The sequence below is a fragment of the Prunus dulcis genome, chromosome 4, assembly GCF_902201215.1.
Source record: "Prunus dulcis chromosome 4, ALMONDv2, whole genome shotgun sequence".
NCBI lineage: Eukaryota > Viridiplantae > Streptophyta > Magnoliopsida > Rosales > Rosaceae > Prunus > Prunus dulcis.
Genome location: NC_047653.1, coordinates 7,665,167 through 7,680,389, shown reverse-complemented (window position 1 = coordinate 7,680,389; position 15,223 = coordinate 7,665,167). Strand labels below are relative to the sequence as shown.

General features: G+C 34.9%; 2 protein-coding genes and 2 non-coding genes across 5 annotated transcripts; 3 read left to right on the top strand and 1 right to left on the bottom strand.

The window, feature by feature from the left end:
* Positions 1–263: 263 nt before the first annotated feature.
* Positions 264–3,368, bottom strand: LOC117624691 (programmed cell death protein 2). Its single transcript, XM_034356095.1, has 11 exons — positions 3,283–3,368; positions 2,485–2,804; positions 2,322–2,405; positions 2,076–2,206; positions 1,895–1,992; positions 1,635–1,723; positions 1,427–1,535; positions 1,191–1,345; positions 958–1,028; positions 743–857; positions 264–597 (listed from the first exon to the last, which is right to left on the bottom strand). Exons 2-11 carry the CDS (start codon positions 2,725–2,727, stop codon positions 451–453), a joined length of 1,242 nt encoding a protein of 413 aa, XP_034211986.1. The 5' UTR covers positions 2,728–2,804; positions 3,283–3,368; the 3' UTR covers positions 264–450.
* Positions 3,369–8,995: 5,627 nt separating this feature from the next.
* Positions 8,996–13,027, top strand: LOC117626265 (metal tolerance protein 10). 2 transcript variants are annotated; one of them, XM_034357937.1, is made up of 6 exons: positions 8,996–9,453; positions 10,502–10,614; positions 11,041–11,286; positions 11,400–11,480; positions 12,141–12,374; positions 12,471–13,027. In XM_034357937.1, exons 1-6 carry the CDS (start codon positions 9,246–9,248, stop codon positions 12,813–12,815), a joined length of 1,227 nt encoding a protein of 408 aa, XP_034213828.1. In that variant the 5' UTR covers positions 8,996–9,245; the 3' UTR covers positions 12,816–13,027. The 2 variants fall into 2 exon arrangements, with proteins under 2 accessions (XP_034213828.1, XP_034213829.1); XM_034357938.1 differs by lacking the exon at positions 8,996–9,453 and adding an exon at positions 9,770–10,196.
* Positions 13,028–13,896: 869 nt separating this feature from the next.
* On the top strand, positions 13,897–13,971 carry LOC117626838. The gene has a single exon (XR_004585657.1). It is a non-coding gene; the product is annotated as a small nucleolar RNA snoR117 (small nucleolar RNA).
* A 61-nt stretch (positions 13,972–14,032) lies between these two features.
* LOC117626837 lies at positions 14,033–14,124 on the top strand. The gene has a single exon (XR_004585656.1). It is a non-coding gene; the product is annotated as a small nucleolar RNA snoR116 (small nucleolar RNA).
* Positions 14,125–15,223: the final 1,099 nt, after the last annotated feature.

Genomic DNA, 15,223 nt, shown 5'->3' with positions numbered 1-15,223 from the left:
AGTTAATGAAATCATCATTTTATGTTTTCCGTTTTTGCCACCATGAACACCGCTGGTCAGTGTTCAAGCCACGAGCATCACGACTTTTAACATGGCTGGAGGGAGGAGAGAATGATAGGAGATGAGAGAAGGATATGAGAAAAGAGAAGGGGAAAACTAACTTTTAATAGAAGAATCCAAACCCTAAGGCATACACAAAACTGTCTATTTCACTTCTAACAAGCAAACACAAAATTGTGGTTGAATGCAGGAATATAGGTGCGTGCGAAATGGTGGAGGTACATTATCAAAATCTCATCATTCCGAATCATAAAACAAAACAACTGTGACAATTCTTCACGATCAAAATCTTATCTTTCCGATTTTCTCAATTCTTGATTCAATATCAAGACTTGAACAGCTATATCTCCTAATCTAGCGGTACAAAGTATCTGGCAAGGAACCAAATGACTAAGAAAGTTGAACCCATGCGAATTCTTCTTTGTAAGCCACACTTGCATCACAGGAGGCTTCACATGTATAAACAGCAATTGTAGCCCAATCAAGAGAGTCCACGTCATTCTTCACATTAAAGTAAAATAGCAACTGTGGCATAATCTGAAGCCATACAAAATACATACGGTCAAAAACCGACTAGAAAGAAAATGGCAACTGCGAGCATAAAGAAATTAAAATGCAGAAACTTTGAGTTGGGCTTTAACCATGACAAAAAATTGTCAAGATCACATTCATGATCCAATACCTGAAATTCAAAACACAATGGACCGGCACAATAACTGCATTTAGGAATATCAGCCTTGGATGGACGGCCACTTGACACGGGCCATAAGGGTTTTGCACCAGGAATTCTACAATACCTATTAAGTGGAAACAAAAAAAAGTAATTGATCCATAATTTGTAAAGTAAAATGAGGTGTAGGAAAGGAGTGATTATGATTTATTGAAAATATAAATAACCTCAATACTTGCTCAGGTGCAAGGGCTATGCGCTCATGGAATGAAGCCCAGCTCTTTCTGTCATCATCACCCTTTTACAGGGGTATAAACATGTAAGAGTTTAAGCAATTAAACATGAATTTTCTTCTAGCAGGGGTAAAAAGAAAAGAAGAAAAGTGGAGAACACAACTTTCATTTCTGCCTACAGAAAGATAACATAAATGTTAGACTGTGAGATAAAAAAAAATTAATACCTCGAAATTCTCTGCTATTGACATTAGTGCATCATCTGTCTGGTTACTAGACACCAAGGAATTAGTGCATACATTATCATCAGGCATATCTGTCTCGTATGAACTTTCAGACTCCTGTATAATTTTGTACTCTGGCCATACATTGTTGCTTGCAACTGCTCACAAATGAAAAATACATAAATACAGGTTCTCAGAAAGTCCTATTCTATTCCTATAACAAGGAAAACGAGCTGTGCCTTTTAGAAGTACTGCAGGTGTGGTTTCATCAGAGCTACTGTCAGCCAACTGAGAACTTATCCTCAATCGTTGACAATCATGTTCATGACCAGTCCGAGAATGCTTGACCTACAAATCAAAGAAAAAATTTGGAAATCTCTAGGGATGGCTGTTGCTATTTGAAAGCGAAAAAAAAAGACATAGCAGAAACCTAACAAATCAAATTACCCAATGTTTCTCTGAGCAATAAAGTGCTCTTCTGCAACCTGTACAGCGTTTAATCCCTTTCCAGCTGCCACACCAATTACAGAGTGCAGCTAGACCAATAGGAAAAGATCATCAAAAGAGCCCTTACATGGCAGAACATGTTAAATACGTAAAGACTGCTTAGTGAATATATCTAAGCAAGGTTGTATGTTAAACAATCAAGCAATAATTCAAAGGTCAAAAGCTAGCAACTTTAAATGCAAAGTTAAACAAGATGCTACCTCCAGCCTTAAGAGGCGGGTCTGTACTATCCTTCTTTGGTGGCTCACTTGAGTAGAAAGGATTATCACGCGGTAATTGGCAGCGGAAAACCTTCACACTTCAGGAAAAAAAAAAACATAACATAATCAGAAACAGAAACTAAAAACCCTTTGGTTATAGACAAAATAGGAAGAACAATACCTTCTAGAAGGCTTGTCCTGATGGCATTTCCATTGTTCATGTTGATCTCGACGAAGACACACCATTGATGTACACATAAAAACAAACAACGTTCGATGAAATGCAGATTGCTTCTCCTCTGGTGCATACACCTTGTAGCCCAATAATCAGAAAGACTAAATATCACAACCATTCATCTTTTTATTGCTTAAAAAGGGCAAAATATAGATAGAATTTTATCAACGAAATTCTAATATCATCACTCACCTGAAGCACAAACTGCAAAGGTTCATCACATATGTCACAAAAACAAGATCTTCCGGATGGCAAATTTTCTGGATCCAACCAAGCCTATATGAAAAAGAAAAAACACCATTAAAGAGAAGTCTGAACCGTAAGTAAACATAAATTGAAGGGTTTAATAGCATACAGGAACGCCTCCAGCCTTGGAAGGGAAGAAATGGCGAAGAAGAGAGCGGGCTGTCTTAGGCATTTTCACAAAACCTAAAACCACAGAGTTTCTTGCTTCTTCGTCTTCTTCTTCTTCATCGTCTTCATCAATAACAATATCTTGTTCATTTTGTTCTTCTTCTTCATCGCTTTCATCGTCAAGTGAGGTGATTCGAAGACCCTTAAACTCTTCCGTATCATCATCTTTCAGACCACCAGCCATTTCCTTTGGCAATTTAGGCTAAAGCAGCTTATTTTTTTTCAATCTCAAATTTGAATAGACCTTAATTCACCTAAAACCTGATTGTACATGAAAGTTGAATGATACTTTTTGTTCAAGTACTGAATTCCAATAAAATGTAAAACAAACAATTTGACAGATAGTATTTGTATGGACTTGACAGAAGAAGAAAGAAAAGTCAAAATAAGAATAATAAAAATGAAGAACCCAAATTCTGTTATTAAAAAAAACGCCCAGTAACCAAAATCTGGTGAAGCATACCAATGAAAACTAAATGCACAAAACTCCCAGATAAAGTATCATGCAATAGCAGAGAAACCTCAATTTAAAGAACTAGAAAACACAAGCAGATAAGTAGAGGCTTATAGCTCCAAGCTAACCAGTAACATATCCATCCAGCCAATCAATCATAACAAACATGACTTAATCTAAAAACCCAAATCAAAATCAAAACTGACAGAAATCAAAACACAAATACAAAATTAAAAAGTGAATCAACAAAACCTTAAATGGACACAGAGTCGATAGAGGCATTACCTGTAATAAAAGACAGCTCAAATGACAGAGAAAAGAGAAGCGGGATGGGACGGCTGGCAGTGGCGCAGCTGGTGAAGCAATGTGAACTGTGAATTATCAGAAGGTAAGAAAAGAAGGGGGTTAAGGCTGGGTTTACGGGTGGGCTGGAATGAAACATGGGCCATTGAAGAGACTGAAACCATTTCTCGAGCAGGCCCGGCTGAGAAGGCTGGGGTGGGCTATTAGGCTCCGGGGCAAAAACAATTAATTATTTCTGTGGCAAAAAAATTTAATGAATTCAGATTGCATTTGATCTTTAAATCCGTCACTACTTAGAAATACATAATATATTCTAAAAAACGAAAAACATCATTTATGTCCAAATATTTAACTGTATCTATACTATTATTAAGGGTTATAAGTAATTAGCATTTTAATGAAATAACAAATATTTAATATAATATTATGTAATCTACTTATAGACGATGAAATAGCTATTGGTTTCTTGAGATAAAGGTGATAATGCATTTATAATTCAAAGGACTTCAAAGAGTTAATCCAAATAAGGAGGAAACCCACCGAAAACAACAAGCGCCCAAAGTGTATCTCCAAATATAACTACAAAAGACAAAAAAGATTTCAGCATAAAAGCCGCAAGCCTTATATTCAGGCATAGATCACAACGCACCTCAATGCCCAAATAGCTATTGTTTTTTTTTTTTTTGGGTCAAGAAATAGATATTGTTTAGTAATACTCTTTTTTTTTTTCTTTTTTTTTTTAATAAGAAAAATAGAAGAAGAAGAAACCGACACACTCCCGTTTAATGTTGAAGTAAGTTCGGGAGCAAAAAGTTTAATGACATTTAATTAGTACTTTTTGGGTTTCATCATGTTTAATGTGTCACAAAATGTCCAAATAATTGGCTTTCCCGTGCAATGTTGTGTTTGGATTGTGGCTGATCATCAGTATGTAAAGCTTGTGTGACCTTATCTAGTTTCTTCAATTGGCCTTAATGTATCTGTCACACGATCCGATTTAAAAATAAAGAATATTTTAAAATCTGGATGCGTGAATTGAAATAAATAAATAAATAAACTGAAAATTTAGTTAAAATACATTACCATTATATATATGAAAAAAAAATGATAATAATCTTACAAGTGTACAAGATATAAACAATTAAATTTTATCACTCTAAAATAATCCAAATTCTTTGGTTTCGGTTTTGTCTTGCTCACTAATTGATCTGGAAAAAAAAAAAAAAGGAGAGGGATGAGCAAACCACCGCTCAGTGAGTAGATTATGTAATATGCCAGTCAAACAATGTCATTATACACACTGTAGAAAAATATAATAAAAAGATACATAATCCAAATCATATCGCATCATTACTTCATATATTGGTTATCCTTCACAAATTGTACCCAGTACGTGACCCCTATCGGCCTCACTACCCTATGTCCCCGTCTGGTACATTTATCCTTTGGATACCCCGTCACTAAAGTTTCTCATGTTCCATGAATAATACATACTTCACAAAAACTCCAAATAATATATATTGTGTGAAATATTGCACAAATTAGATATGCTTGACTTGAAAATAGAGAGAGATTTGTAAATAGAATAAACCCATGATTTTCACATTTATCACAAAATAATAACTTTTAGAACATATTACATAACCCACTCACCATGATAAGTATGAAATATTGCAAGACAAACACACACGTTCTTCATCTTGCTTAAGAGAATAATGTGACTGATCCCCATCACAACATCACTTGTTACTAGCATGTAAGGTGGCATGACAATGATGATTTGATTAAAACCAATTCTAAGTCTCTACACGTGGATAACAAGAATGGTGTCATCTTTCAACTAAAGGGATAATCTCATACTAGGCTTAAGATTTAATAACATACAAGTCTTCACTATAAATATTTAAATAAGAAAAATTCATATTAATAAATAATTAATATGTAATATAAATAATTATTATATATATATATATATTTTACAGGTTCTCACAGTATCCTTCACTTATGTTGCAGGTTTCGCCATTTTCTTGTTTAAACTTTTCTAGTGGGAAGCAAGTCAATCATGGCGCTTGATCGGGTGCCATATATTATGCCCCTTGCAAATGGGTAAACATTCACACTCATTCGCTTCTGCATTATAGAAGAACAAATGATCACCCATTTGATTTGATATTTGTCACATCAAATGGCTAAAAACATATGGAATTATGAGCCCATCACTTACCCCTTAAGTTTTTATCGAATTCCAAACATTAGGCTTTTAGGAAAACCATAAAACTATGTGCTACACGTAGTAGACTTTTGCCATGTTATACTTAAATACTAAACGAAATCGCAAAGGAATTATAGTTTAATTGGTTAAGAATATTTAACTCTATATTTAAGATTTTAGATACGATTACTCATTCTTTAACATCGCTTATATATATATTTAAAAAAACACTAAATGAGGTCACTCTAGAGTCTACATTCTTGAGCCAACTTCACATACACTTACAGTTGACTAGGGTTTATAATTCTAATCTAAATGAACCAATGTGGACATCAACTCCTGACAAATACAGACGGGATATCTCATGTGTGCTTTCCCCTCAATTAGGTAATGCCACTGTTTAGTGGGTGGTTGGACATCATATTCCCATTGCTTTTGCCAAATTGGAGTACATGATATTCTCAAGAAAGGAGGAGTCTCGTGCTCAAAGAAAGTTTATAAAATTAAATTTTAAAACGGGCATAAATCTATCCCGTCGAACGTTTGTCGACATAAAAGCAAATTTGTTAAGTAAGTCTATATCGACAAAAAATTATTAAGATAGACTTATCCCGAAAAATATTTTCAAAATCAATAATAAACTTCCACACAAAAAATGAAAAGAAAAATCATAATAAACGAGAGGGAAAAAATGGTTCAAATATTTGAGTAGGAAACCCCTATACTTAGAAATCGCTTAATATAATTCCCTATTTTTGACCAATTATTTGAGTATGACGAGGCATCCAGATTGAAAAAGTGTGACACTAACAAATAACATATTAATTTGGGCGTCTGCATGATTGAATCTTTATCGAAGGATCGGCCAACTTTTGCCTACCCAGCCATGTAAATGGGATATGAGATAATCTTCAACCATTACTATATAATATTCTTTCGATCACCAAAAACTTTATAATTGTCGGGCTTTGGCTGCATCTCATCTAAACCTTACTTTTTTTTCCAAGTGGAAAACATCTCTCGTTGTTTAAGATCATCTCAAGGTTTTCCACTAACCTCTTGGATTGTTCCTATGAATTATTTGAATATCGCATCCCATTGCAGGCAAGCAATATTTTGTTTTTCTAGTTGATTAATTAATATATATATAGTCTATTTTTATAGAGGAATTTTTTAAATAATTTTATTTGAGGGACACCCTTCAGGATACTGTATGATTTTTTTTTCACCGATCCATACCGTCTATTTTTCAAGTATTTATTCATAGATCATCATTGCAAAAAAATCAGACAAATTAAAAAATATTAATACATCTAATTGAGATCAACAAAATCAATGAAGACGGTGCTTTAAGAAAGTACTTAAATTTTAATAATTTAATTAAATAGTTAAATGATATTGGATTCAAGTATTTTTTATAGAGATAATTTTTGAATGAATATCTACAAAATATATGGTTTGAATTAATAAAGTACAATGCAAAATAAGCCTTTATATATTTATATTTTCTAGATATCAACTACAGCAATTTAGGCTGGCCTATATATAGCTGTCCAAGAGCTATGTGTGCCTACAAAAGCAGCAACCACCATACAAGTTATCTTGAAAATTACAATATACCATGATTAATTTAAATAATGCTTTCGTAAAGCAATGTATAAATATGTCCAATCCCATTACTTGACCAAGTCGCTCGAAAATGAAAATCCCAATATCAGAGCATATCCATTATATATACGCTACGTTTTATTCATGGTATTTTTATTGGAGATGAAGCCAACAACTCAAAATATCGGACCAAGAAAAAAAAAAACAAAAAACAGTAACATCCACAAATTTTATTATTATCATAGTAAATATATTAACTTGATAATCAATCATATATTGCCGACGAAGTTTATCCTAATAAAAAAAAAATATTGATTTACAAACTAATAGTGTCAGATTCGAAATTCAGGTTAAAAAAAAAATAATAATAATCAACCATATATTGTCTTCACCTAGAATATAAACACTTGGGATTCCGAAATTGAAAGATACTGACAAAAATTGCAATGCAGATAGATTGGTTGCATAAATTTTTGTGGTGCTGTGTTTTTTATTTTCTTCTTTTATGTTTTCCATGAATTAGATTAATGGGCATCTCAAGTCATGAGGAGTCAACAAGTGGCTACAGAAACCCATGCTGACAATGCCAAGAGTGAATATATGTTCCATGCGTGAATATACTAAACAAATTAAACATGAGAAATTTCAAAGTCCCCTACCGTCCATCGCCGGCACCGCCCCACCCTCCATCTCCGTCTCCGCCTTCCCTGACTCCCATCCTTTCTCTCATCTCTCTCATTATGTCTCTTCACAACGACATGTTTATGGAGACTGCCGACCTTTGTGACCTTCATGTATAAAGTCATGCCACCTGAAACAGTGCCGAATACCAAACAAGTAGGCCGCATGGCGTATATGTAATGGATCTCTCTAATTATTAGAGCATTCTTTTTACGGTAAGTGGTTGCTTACTTGTGAGCATATTGTGATAATGGCATTGGCCGAATTGTGATAATGGGAGATTTCTTGTCAATCAAACATCATCACCCGACCCTGACCTAGAGTCGTATCTAAATGAAATATGTACTTGTAATATAACTTGAGAGGGAAGGAAAGATTGTTTCCCTTTTTTTTCTTTTTTTTTGGGTGTGTGGGGGACTATGCAAAAGCGATTCACCGAAAAACTTATTCCTTCTGAAAGTGGCTTTTGTTAGGACTTTGGCCATTGACAAAGGGAAGCTTCGTTAGACAACTCTGAAAATGGCACACAACTGCAAACATACTAAGGAGGAAAATTCACATATGACACACGTATTCATTTCACCGTCACCCACAAAATCAAATATTCTATTCTTTCCTTTTTGAGCTTTAACATTTTAACCTTTTTTATTTTCTTGGGAATTTTTTATATCTTACTTTTCTTAAGAAACATAAAGTAAGTTTAGTTGTGTTCTATAAAAATAGGACCTGTGTTCTATAAAAATAGGACCCGTGTTCTCATCTTGTTTTCAGTTAAAAATAATATTAAAATAATATTAAATTCTTTTTTAATTCTAAAATAAATTTAAATTTTTTTTAAAAAAAGCCTCTTGCAGGCGCGAAAGCGCGTGCAGGGAGGCTAGTTCTTGTTTAATGAATAGTTTTATTTATTTTTAATTATCTTCATTAATTATGAGTATTTTGTGATATTTTGAATATATATATATATATATGTTCATTATTCTCTGCCGCTATATATAGATAGAAAAACAAAAAGGTGTTAGTTTAGACTGGCCCAGACCTTTGGTGCGCTCCTAAGTGGTGGTCTTGGATTCAAGCCTCTATAGTACTTGTGTGTGTGAGTTTTGCCATTCTCTCTTCTAACTTGGGTAAAAAAAAAAAAGATATATAAAAAAATATGGATAGATATATGATAATTAAAAAAAGATAGATAGATACCTGTAGCAGCAATATTTAAAAAAGACTGTAAATATCAGAAATTCATAGTTCTCTCCACGTCTTGAGCGGAGGTGGTTATAAACTGTAAGTTGGCATTCCGGAGAAGAGAGAAACTTTATGCGTCTCCCAAAACCAAAAGAGACACATTCACACACGAACAGTTTACAAGAAACGTTTTGATTTCTATACGCAAGAGCGTTTTTATATATTCAAGAAAGAAAGAAAAAAACGTTTTTGTTTGCGCAAAATGGACAACAGTCCGCCCAGTTCTGGAGGCCCCAGTGACAACAGAATGGAACCGCTTCTGGTGTCACTAGATGACGCCGTACCCGGAAGGTCCTCGTGGAGACTCGATGTGAAGGAGTTTCGGCTACCCCAGCAGAGCACTGCAACAACTGCAGACCATGACAACGGACGGCGTCGTTTTTCTCTCCGTCGCCTTTGCTGCACCTCCAGTAAGCCTTCTGTTCATCTTTATTATTGTTACCCATCTTTCTCCATGTGTTTGTTTTGCCCTGCATTTGAAGTGTTATTGATGATATTGATATTTCTGTTGGTGTTATAAAGTAAAGGTTGAATCTTGGGGTTACCATCACAATTTTACTATGTTCGTTCTTTTCTTAAAAGAAAAGTTCGAGAGGAAAAGGATTTTTGGGTGGTGGTTGAAAGTTCCAAGCTTTTTAAAGAGTTGGGTTTTGAATTCGATTGTGTGAAGAAATAAAAAACCGGGATGTTGTTGAAAGTGAAGATCTTTTGTTTAAAAAAGCTTTAGTGAATGAATTAAAGGGTGATTAATTTTTCAGTGCTAAAGTTGGTGTTTATCTGCAGAAGTTTGTCTTTTGTTGTACTTGGTCATTTTGAGTGTGCAAATGGTTGTGTTCAACTTCATTCACACGTCTCAAATAATTTATTTCCAGTCTGAGGAAGTCTTGTCTTCTAGACTGGCCTGAAAGACCAGTCCTTTTTGCTATTTAGAACGAAAGTATAAAAATATTGGTCAAAATTTTGCTATCATTTAGAGAAGTCTGGGAGTTTTTTAATTCCAGATTTCTACTAGTCAAGTGAAAAAACTGATGTTGAACTCGTTTCATGAGTTCCATTCTAATTTGTATAGTTTGCTGAAGAAATTTACACCTTTCTGGTGAATAATTTTGTGTTCGATCAGGAAATGGAACAAGATTGCTGTATAAAATTATTGGTATGTTATGTTGACTCAGGGTACTGAGTAACTTTGTTGGAGTATGTTTTCCATCAAACATTCCAATATTAATTGCCTCTAAAAGATAAGTTATTGAAGTGCTTGCAGGTTTAATATTCGATTGGATTTCTTAGTTGTTTTCTTAAATTTTATGTGCCTCTGCTGAATTTACCTGCAACGGTTTCATCAGTATATGATAATCCAGGACACTTCCATTATCTTTTTGGCCCTTCATCCTTTCTCCTTCTCACTCCATAATTTCATAGGCTTCATGAATTTAACTTTCTTGGGCTTTTTGAACGTAGAGAAAGAATACAAGGTTGAAGAATATTACAAGCAACAAGAAAGGCTTCTTGAGGGGTTCACTGAGATGGAGACCATGACTGAAGAGGGTTGTTTGCCAGGAAGTCTTACAGAGGTTGGTTCAAAATGTCTATATTCCCACTCGTTTTATTGATTTGTAGAAATCAGATTGGCTTTCATAATTCTTTATTTTAAGTTTGTAAAATTTGATGCATTTTAGTTCAATTTTGAGGAAGAGGGTGCAGAAGCTACCTGAGTTTTAGCAGCCAATCCCGTTTAATTTTTTTTTGATAATTTAATGAATTCTTATTTTGGCAATACAGGGGAAAAAATTGAACTGTCGTTAGTTTGACAGAACAGAGCTATATGTTATAATATTTCAACGTTATCGTTCATTTATTTTCTCTACATCAAATATTTAAGTACATGAGCCTGGTTAACAAGAAGACGTTCATGCAGTCATTGTTTCTCATGCCATGGCACTTCCTGCAATGTCTAATTCCCAATTAAACTCCTGTGTTTTGAATTCATTTCTTCTCAGGATCAAATGAAGCAGCTAGCAAAGAGTGAGAGGATGGCAGTACATGTATCAAACATAGCTAATTTGGTGCTTTTTGCAGCAAAAGTTTATGCTTCAATTATGAGCAGATCATTGGCAGTTATAGCCTCTACATTGGATTCCCTCTTGGATCTCTTGTCTGGCTTTATTTTGTGGTTCACTGCCAATGCCATGAAAAATCCAAACCAGTTTCACTATCCTATTGGGAAGAAACGTATGCAACCAGTGGTAAGTCATCAAGCTTTCTAACCATGTCAATTCTGAAAATAGTTGGTTGTCCTTATCTTTTAGCCCGTTTCCACTTTTTTGTATATCCCTACTGACTATGCTTGATCATACAGGGTATCATTGTCTTTGCATCAGTAATGGCAACTCTTGGACTGCAAATATTGCTTGAGTCTGCTCGGGAACTCATCTCACAGGCAAGTGACCCTTTTTTTTCCCCACTCCAACTTAAAAATTTGGACTAATAAGGAATCTGGTCAGGTTTCAGACTCCGAATCAGTGAGTTTAACATAGTATTATTTCCCTGTATGGGTGAGTAAATAACACCAGTATGGCAGTATGCAACAAAGGAAGGAAGAAATGATATTTTAAACTTCAACTTGAGAATGGTTTCTTAGTTTATTGCTGCATTTTGTAATACAATTTTTAATGACGTCCTCACATTTTACTTACTGTATGTTAGTTAAGCCATAACATCTCTTTTCAGTCAAGGGTTAAACTATAGTTCTTATACTAAGTGTGTAGAGAATATTTTTGACACTTCAAAACTCAACCATATGTTCCTCTATAGAAACTCAACCTAAACTGGTGATTCCTTGCAATATCTTGATGCTGGCAGCCAAGCATCAATCATGAAAATCAGAATCTAAATATGTTGGTCAAATTTTTTCTCGTGGAATTAACAGAGTTAGATTTTCACTATAAGTCATAATTTCATGATCCTGTTTGAAATTCGTTATTTCTGCATATCCAAATTTTGTCATTCTATATATTGGCTCATTATGTGGCTCTCATTTTTTTGCTTGTTTTGTAATTAATATTGTTTCTATATCCGTTGTATCATTTTCTGGGTGCAGTCACCGCCAGAAAAAATGAAATTTACGGAAGAGATGTGGATGATCGGTATCATGGCCTCAGTCACAGTAGTGAAGTTTGTTCTCATGGTCTACTGTCGCAGATTTAAAAACGAAATTGTACGGGCCTATGCACAAGACCATTTTTTCGATGTTATTACTAATTCAGTTGGTTTAGCAGCAGCAGTCTTAGCCGTCCGGTTTTTCTGGTGGATTGATCCTACTGGTGCTATTGTTGTAAGTCCTTTCATCACCATAACAAGTTTCACTCCCTCTGATATGATTTATTATGTTTATTCATTAACGTTGGTTTCATTCTTGAACACATTGCAGATAGCACTCTATACCATTAATACATGGGCAAAGACAGTTTTGGAGAATGTGCATTCGCTAATCGGAAGAACAGCCCCGCCCGACTTCTTAGCAAAGTTAACTTATTTGATATGGAACCACCATGAAGAGATCAGGCACATTGACACAGTGAGAGCGTACACATTTGGCTCTCATTACTTTGTGGAGGTTGACATTGTCTTGCCAGAAGACATGCTTCTGAACAAAGCACACAACATTGGTGAGACTCTCCAGGAGAAGCTCGAGCAACTCCCTGAAGTCGAACGGGCTTTTGTGCATATCGATTTTGAGTTTACTCACAGGCCAGAACACAAGAACAATGTATGATGGGGTGGTAGTGGAGCTACAAGCAGGCTTTTCCAGAGCACACAGTTTTTAAATAAGCTGCTGATTGTGCTTTCATTTTATCATCTCTTCGCTTGTGCGCCAAATGTTTTATAACTTTATGGCATTACCTTTCTTATGGTTTTAGTTCCTTAACTTTTAGTCTTGGAACCAGTTACATTATCTGATGATGCAACCTCAACACTTTTGTTTTTCGTTGTGCTTGTGTATGTTAAAGTGATGAGCCACGTACAATAGGGTTCTACTCAGTCCAATTATGCTAATCTTCCCAAATAATTTTTGCAACCAATCATAAAACAGATCGGACCTAATTAAAATGTCCAAACAAACAGCTGCATGATGGTTGGGTTAAGCAACTCTTCATTGTTTGTTAAGCAACTCTTCATTGTTTGTTAAGCAACTCATCCCCTTCTATTCACAAGGCAACAACTCACAACACTGTCATGTCTAAGAGGTTGCTAGGAACATGAGAACTAAAAACAAGGGCCAATGTGTCAACTAAGTAAAATATGCTATATTTTCATTCTTTTAATTCAACCATCCGAAAACAAAAAGAAAATCGCCCATGATGGTTGGGTTAATTCTTCAAGACACTTGACTTATACAAACAAGAATGTTCAAGATAAATGCTCTAAACCAATTGAGCTAGTTGCACGACAACGAGACTCAACAATTTTGTGGAGATAATATCAATAAACAAATAGTAAGGTCAGTAATCCCTACTTAAATGAGAAATATGTAGCTGGATTAATGTGGGTTGCAGTAATTTTACTTAAAACAAGAATTGGGCCTCTAATTTATCAAATGGGCTAAAAGTTCCTTAACCCAATTCCAAATGGGACTGACCTCCAGCCCAACCCATCCCAACCAAGGACATCATGGTAATTTAACACCACTAGGGTTTTGATGGTTTCTTCTCCCTACTATTTAAACACACCTCATGACCTCGCTTCAAACAAACCAAGTTTTCTCAGCTAAGCGCAGGTCTCAGCCTCTCCATCTTTCAGCCCCTCTCTGCTACCTTTGCAATTGTTTTGTGTGTTTGTTCTGTTTGATAAAATTTGGCCTGTGATGTTTTGATATTGTCCGTACCATCTGAGAAAATCTTTGATGTTTCTATCACTAGCTTCTGAGGCCTCTTCCTGAATTTTTCTGTTTTCCTCTGTTTTCCTGTTCTTTTAATTTCTGGTGTATAGAAGAGGCAGTGATGACTAAATCTGTATACCATCAAACTATGAAAGCTATCTTTTTGGGGCTTGTTGATGCCAACTTAACTTTACACTCTGAGCCTTCTTATTTTCATTGATGAAAATTTTGTGTTGATTTTGGGTAAAGTTGTTGTCTTTTTTAGATGGGTGTTTTTGTTGAAGTGTTTAGATGAACGAACAAGCAATTGATTTGTGTTGGGTTTGTTGGATTTGCTATGAAAAAGGCAACAAATTAGAGTCTCTGATTCGCTTATTTCCATAGCGTTATTAGTGCTGTACGTTGCCAACAGCGATTCTGGGAACTGAGATTCTGGCATTTGCCTTTCTTTTCTTAAGGTTTATGCATTCAGATGTTCCTACATTCAAAGTTATAGATCCAATTTCCAATTTTCAATTCACTGCTTAAAGTCTTCGACAAATCGGCGCCTAGCCGCAAGGCGGGAGGTCATATAAGGCAACAAATTAGAGTCTCTGATGCTCTTATTGCTATAGGGTTTTCAGTGCTGTACGTTGCCAAGAGAGATTCTTGGGAGTTGAGATTCTGACATTTGCCTTTTTCCTAAGGTTTATGCATTCAGATGTTCCCATATTCAAGTATTTTATTTCAAACTATCAGTCCGTTGTATTGTGCAAGTTTTAGTGTTAATAATGACAGTAGTAATTGTTGGGATATTTATGACCACCTGATTTCCAAGATCAGGTTCTAAATTACTTGGATAACAAATTGCATTAGAAAACTAGGATTTCATATCCATTGGCATCCAAACCTGGACAAGAGAAAAGAAATGCAGAGACAGTGATTTATGATCAGGCTGGAGAAACTGGTGAGCACCCATTCATGTCAGGATCTAGAAATTCTAGAGAACGATCACGCATCTGAATTTAATGGGTTGGTTGAAGTTTACAGAACAACTGCTCCTAAATAATGAAATTGAACCCAATCGACCTTGATTTAAACCCAACATTCTTTAACTGATTTTCCAAGAAAATTGAGTACATGCAGTGGAACTTGTCAAGAATATTCATTTTTGTTGTTGGTAGAATACTCATTCATTTAATTGTTAACATGATGTCTGGTTTCTAGTATTTGATGACAAGAGAAACTCAGAGAAAATGAATTTCCCCTATGTTTGTAAAAACACCAAAAGAAACAGAAATAAATTACAATTAACCAGAAAATAA

What these genes read in the sequence shown, in the direction of transcription:
- LOC117624691 (XM_034356095.1), bottom strand. Translation starts at nt 2,727, where the DNA reads ATGGCTGGTGGTCTGAAAGATGATGATACGGAAGAGTTTAAGGGTCTT. An exon ending in CAGGACAAGCCTTCTAGAAG is followed by an intron (nt 1,993 to 2,075) that starts GTATTGTTCTTC and finishes TTTTTCCTGAAG; the next exon opens with TGTGAAGGTTTTCCGCTGCC. An exon ending in ATTGCTCAGAGAAACATTGG is followed by an intron (nt 1,536 to 1,634) that starts GTAATTTGATTT and finishes TTTGATTTGTAG; the next exon opens with GTCAAGCATTCTCGGACTGG.
- LOC117626265 (XM_034357937.1), top strand. Translation starts at nt 9,246, where the DNA reads ATGGACAACAGTCCGCCCAGTTCTGGAGGCCCCAGTGACAACAGAATG. An exon ending in AGAAACGTATGCAACCAGTG is followed by an intron (nt 11,287 to 11,399) that starts GTAAGTCATCAA and finishes TTGATCATACAG; the next exon opens with GGTATCATTGTCTTTGCATC. An exon ending in CTCGGGAACTCATCTCACAG is followed by an intron (nt 11,481 to 12,140) that starts GCAAGTGACCCT and finishes TTCTGGGTGCAG; the next exon opens with TCACCGCCAGAAAAAATGAA.